Here is a 5,035-nt window from a genome sequence, read left to right as displayed (position 1 = left end):
TTATAGAAGGTGGCGTGGGAATCTTAGAGAAAGTAGAGAGTGTTAGAATTAAATAAAGAAAAGAAATATTTTATGAAGAAAAAAATTGTTATTATTATAAACTAATATTAGAGAGAGAGAGAGAGAGAAACAGTATAGCAACAATCAGACCGATGAGGCCTGCTTCCTAATACAATCAAAGTTTTCTGCAGCAATTGAGAGGAGAGAATATAGAAATATATAGATTTGTTTTAGTAAAAATAGAAAGAGATAAAATATAGCAAGATAGTGAAGAGAGACGTAAATTAATAAAGAAAGAATATAATAAAAGATGAGAGAGAGAGAGATAGCAATATATTAAATATATAGATTTGTTTTAGTGAGAAATTTTAGTAAGATTCTTTTTTGTATTATGAAAACTCTTCAAAATATATATTTTTTGCTTTTTTGACTAAAAAGATAATGAAAAATTTGATGTATTTAAATAAGTAAGAGGGGTAAAAAAAGTCAAAGAAAAGATTAGCCACGAAACATGAGTACATACTTTTATATAATAGTATAGTATGATATAATAGTATGATTATTGCCGTTCAACCAAACTTACTATGAGATAGATAAGGAAATATAATACAAGAGATAATATCGTATGAGTTGATAAGGCAAGAGATAATATCGTATGAGTTGGTAAGGCAAGAGATAATATCTCTGAACTGGTAAGGCAAGATAATTGGAGATATATGCAATTATGTATGGGAGACAGGCTTTCATGAGAGGCTAGTTGGCGCGAGCGGGGAGAGAGAGATCTTATGCCACTTCAGAATTCAGATACGCAACAAATATAGCAAGGTCTTGGTTGCCAAAGAAATGGGTCTCAAGGCTAGTGATTTAGAAATTAGAATGAAATACAGCTCAATGCACTGAATCCACTTTGCTAAGGTGCCTGAAGATGCAGTTGGATGGAATTCCCTATAGCCTATATATGTAGAGAGATCATATACTACATACTTGATCAATAGTAAGGCTAGAGTGCGAAACCATAAAGATTTTAGATATCTTTGTCTATAATGGCGTTATTGTTAATCACGCTCTTAGCTTTGTTAGCATCTTCTTCAATCATTCTAAGTTACAATGGAGTCTATGGAGTAAGAAGCCTCACCACCATGGAGGAAAAAGAAGAAGATCTTGAGTTGGAGAGACAACTCAAATATCTCAACAAGCCTGCAGTCAAGAGTATCAAGGTGTACATCACTCTCTCATCATCAACAATTTTTATTCAAACCGTCACGTGAACTATATTGTTACATGCATACAACATTACTACTAGGCCTTCTCTTGATAAACAAGGATAGAATGATCAATGATAGATGATTTGTTAATTATATGGATTCTTACAGACGGAATATGGTGAAATCTATGATTGTGTTGATTTCTACAAACAATCAGCCTTCGACAATCCGTTACTCAAGAACCACAAACCTGAGGTATAGAGATCATTTGTGTCATCACTTAAATTATGGGTCCTTTTTTTTTTATTTTTTTATTTTTTTTTAAACCTATCTTATATATTAACATGACATGACTGGATCAAAATTGCAGATGAGTTCTTCGATTCCAAGACAGACTCACAATGAAACTTCTTCAGAAGTAGATCCCCTTGATTATCTCCGTCTTGATGATGGGGGTTGCCCATCAGGAACAGTTCCCATTAGAAGGACAACAAAAGAAGATTTAATTAGGTGGAAATCCTATTCAAATTCTTCTGAAAATTTTCATCAATTCTTAGATGAGGGACCTGGTAAACATGTAAGTCTTCCCAAACCCTCTTCCCCCACTCCTTCCCCACCCAAAAAAAAAAAAAAAATACTACTTTTCATGTTGATTTGCAATTAACACTCACACACATTACTCAGTTTGCAGGCTATCAACTGAAAAATGAAAACTTGAAGTATCATGGAGGTTCAGCATACTTGAGTATACACAATCCCTCAGTCTCCCCTAATCAATACAGTGGAGCTATGATCTGGGCACAAGGTGGACAAAACCACGTACAAGTTGGATGGCATGTTAGTTCTCTTCTCCGTCTTTCCCTGTTTGCTCGTATATATCCTTTGATTCTACTAAACTTTGACAACAAATAAATAAATAAATAATAATAATATTAATAAAGGGAGAGGGATAGGTATGCCGCCGATATCAAGTAGCTAGCGGCTAGCACCAATAGGATCACATGATAGAGTATCATTCAAGAAGGATATGAGGGTCATTTCAGAAAAAGGGAAGAGAGATGATAGACATAATGAGACTTGATATCAGCGGCATACCCAATCTTTACCCATTAATAATAATAATTTTTTCATTGTAACACGGTTGGGTGGACGAACTTCCATCTTTTTGTCTTCTTGATTCAATATATATATATATATATATATATATATTTGGATGAATTTCTTGATTCAATATTATTCATCAAACATTGTTGAATCTATTTGCTGACAACTTATTTATTAGTTTTCTTGTAAAGAATATACATTGCATGTATATGATCTTATTTATGTTTCTCTCTCTCTCTCTCTCTCTCTCTATATATATATATATAACTGAAACTGTTGATGAATTGTGTACAATTGCCAATTTCTAGCTTCGATCTAAATTATTTTCGGTGTGCAGGTGAATCCTAAATTATACGGTGACACCAAAACCCATTTCTTTGGGCATTGGACTGTAAGTCGAACGAATTGAAGTTCTATTAGCAGTTTGCCTCAGCTTAACTTTAATTCTAATTAAATTTATTTATTTTGCAATTAACGAATGAATGTATTTCTATTGCGTAATTTATTTCTTGATAATAATAATAATATAATGAAATATTAGGCAGATGGGTCTCAAAAGACTGGCTGCTTCAATTCCATCTGCAGTGGTTTCGTCCAAGTTAACAAAGATACACCACTTGGTACGGTTATCAGCCAAACTTCTACCTACGGTGAAGATCCATACTCAGTGCCAGTCTTTCTTTACCAGGTAAAGATAAAGTTTGTTTCTTAATATGTGAAACCATATATTATGCTCTGTACTGATTTCTAATTGGTGAATTGGTGACTTCATATTTATGTTCTTAATTTTGTTGGTTTGGGACTCATACATAGGACAAGAAGAGTAGAAACTGGTGGATCGCACTTGGAGAAAAAAGTACTAATATCGGGTATTGGCCAAAAGAATTATTCAATAGTATAAGAGAATCAGCTCCTGTGGTTGGCTGGAGAGGAGAGGTTTATACTCCCCAAGGTGAACAAGATCCTCCAATGGGGAGCGGACATTTCCTTTCAGAGGGTGGACTTCCAGCATACAAAAAAACTGCGTATTTCAGAGCAGTCCGAGTTAACGGAGACGATGATATTGCTCGAGGTCCTAATGATGCTAGCCTTGAAACGGTCACAAATGGATGCTTTATTGCGGAAGATTTTCCCTACATTAATGATTTTTGGAGGCATACTTTCTTTTATGGTGGTCCTGGGGGAACTTGCTAATTAAGGATTTGTCAATAATAACATTGTGATCATAGACATGACATCCATGATGTTAATCACAATTTTCAACTTCTATTAAACTTTATTTACTGAAGAAGCATTCATATCTCTTTCTCTCTCATAAAGATTGACAAGGAAAGCGAGCGATGGAGAAATGATATTGAGGTAGGACAGAGAGAAGCACTGTAAGAGTTGATAGACTACAATCAATGCAATAGAATCCAATGGCACTTTTGTAATAACATGAACAAGAAGCTAATTTGTAGCAATGATGAAGATGAATTGGAAACACCCCCCCCCTTCCCCCCTTTCCCTCATTCAAAAAAACAAACTCTCCATTATTTAAAAATCCTCTCTTCATCCCTTGGATTTAACAATTACAGAAAAACTTGCTTTTGTGGAAGTGGAAAATTAACTAATAATAATCAGAACAAACTATTTCTTCATAAAAAAAAAAAAAGAGAGGCAAACATGAAAGATATAAATTCAAGCATCATGAATTACTGTGGCAAATAAGGTTTTTAAATGAATTATTTTGTTTTTACGTGGGTTGGGGACAGCTTTTGATCACATTTTTTTGTTATAGTTCATAATGGTTTTCTTATGTACTTAACACCCCTGCCCCCAAAAAAAGGTATGCAGTTAATTTAATTAATTACAGTATTTCTAAAGTGTAAGGAGAGAGAGTGGCATAGGCTGGGCACCCCAATGATTTGCCCAACCTCATCTCAAGTTTCAAATGATTTGAGGACAGCAAATCATTAAGGATTAAAGGTAATGAATGAAGATGTTTTGCAAGATTTTCCAAAGCAATTAAATGGAGCTAAAACAAATCACACAACCCAAACCATATTTGAATTGGTGATGATCAGGGTTGGGATCCAATTCAAATTGGCCAATTCAGCTAATCTAAATATGATTCCTAAGTTAGTACGCATTAGGTCTATCTCTCTATCTTGCTTTTTTTTTAAATGACCCCCTACCCTCCTAGATGATACTTCATCCGACACCTCCATTGGTGTTGTCCGCTTGTTTACTATATACCAACGACATACGTGTCTATATATATATATATATATATACACACACACACACACACACACACATACTAATAAGGATGCATGTGTGACTGTATGTTGGGGTGAGATTTTGAAATAGAAAATGTAATTGAAGAGAGAAAATAATGAAAAGTGTTCAAATCCAAACAAACAATATAATAAAAGCACTATTGGCACCTTCTACGATTCATAATTCATCTATCAATAATGCATATTGTTTTTCTTTTTCCCCTCTCTTTTAATTAAATCAGAATTACTTTATTGTAATTGTAAAATATAATTCAAACCTATCATTTTTCACATGTCAAGAATATCATATCTAAAATAAATTACAAAAAACACTTATCACCTAAAAAACAAAAAAACGCTTGCAAAAAATTCTCTTGAATTTTCAAAATTGAATATTGAAAAAATCCCACTTGAGTCTTGAGTCTTAATGATACTACTATACTAGGGGTTTTTTTTTTTTTTTTT

At 33.5% G+C, this 5,035-nt stretch overlaps 2 protein-coding genes across 3 annotated transcripts in view; one reads left to right on the top strand and one right to left on the bottom strand.

The window, feature by feature from the left end:
• The first annotated feature begins 562 nt into the window (after nucleotides 1-562).
• Nucleotides 563-3,597, top strand: LOC122086233. The gene is made up of 7 exons (XM_042654967.1): nucleotides 563-1,217; nucleotides 1,374-1,460; nucleotides 1,576-1,782; nucleotides 1,890-2,042; nucleotides 2,647-2,700; nucleotides 2,851-2,997; nucleotides 3,123-3,597. Exons 1-7 carry the CDS (start codon nucleotides 1,044-1,046, stop codon nucleotides 3,501-3,503), a joined length of 1,203 nt encoding a protein of 400 aa, XP_042510901.1. The 5' UTR covers nucleotides 563-1,043; the 3' UTR covers nucleotides 3,504-3,597.
• LOC122086234 overlaps nucleotides 1,058-5,035 on the bottom strand; it is a 14,120-nt gene continuing 10,142 nt past the window's right edge. Inside the window, exon 8 of one of the 2 annotated variants that reach the window (XM_042654972.1) lies at nucleotides 1,058-1,197. In XM_042654972.1, the coding sequence (XP_042510906.1) occupies nucleotides 1,189-1,197 (9 nt within the window). In that variant the 3' untranslated portion in view covers nucleotides 1,058-1,188. Of the gene's footprint in view, nucleotides 1,198-1,889; nucleotides 2,097-5,035 lie in introns of those variants that run through there. The other variant, XM_042654973.1, reaches the window with a different exon arrangement.

Source organism: Macadamia integrifolia, chromosome 8 (genome assembly GCF_013358625.1).
Source record: "Macadamia integrifolia cultivar HAES 741 chromosome 8, SCU_Mint_v3, whole genome shotgun sequence".
In the NCBI taxonomy this organism is placed as follows: Eukaryota; Viridiplantae; Streptophyta; class Magnoliopsida; order Proteales; family Proteaceae; genus Macadamia; species Macadamia integrifolia.
This window is presented reverse-complemented; position numbering and strand designations above follow the sequence as displayed.

Excerpts from the sequence above, each read along its gene's own strand:
- LOC122086233 (XM_042654967.1), top strand. The coding sequence starts at position 1,044 with ATGGCGTTATTGTTAATCACGCTCTTAGCTTTGTTAGCATCTTCTTCA. Across the intron at positions 1,461-1,575 it reads TCAAGAACCACAAACCTGAG|ATGAGTTCTTCGATTCCAAG; the intron begins GTATAGAGATCA and ends TCAAAATTGCAG. Across the intron at positions 2,998-3,122 it reads TGCCAGTCTTTCTTTACCAG|GACAAGAAGAGTAGAAACTG; the intron begins GTAAAGATAAAG and ends ACTCATACATAG.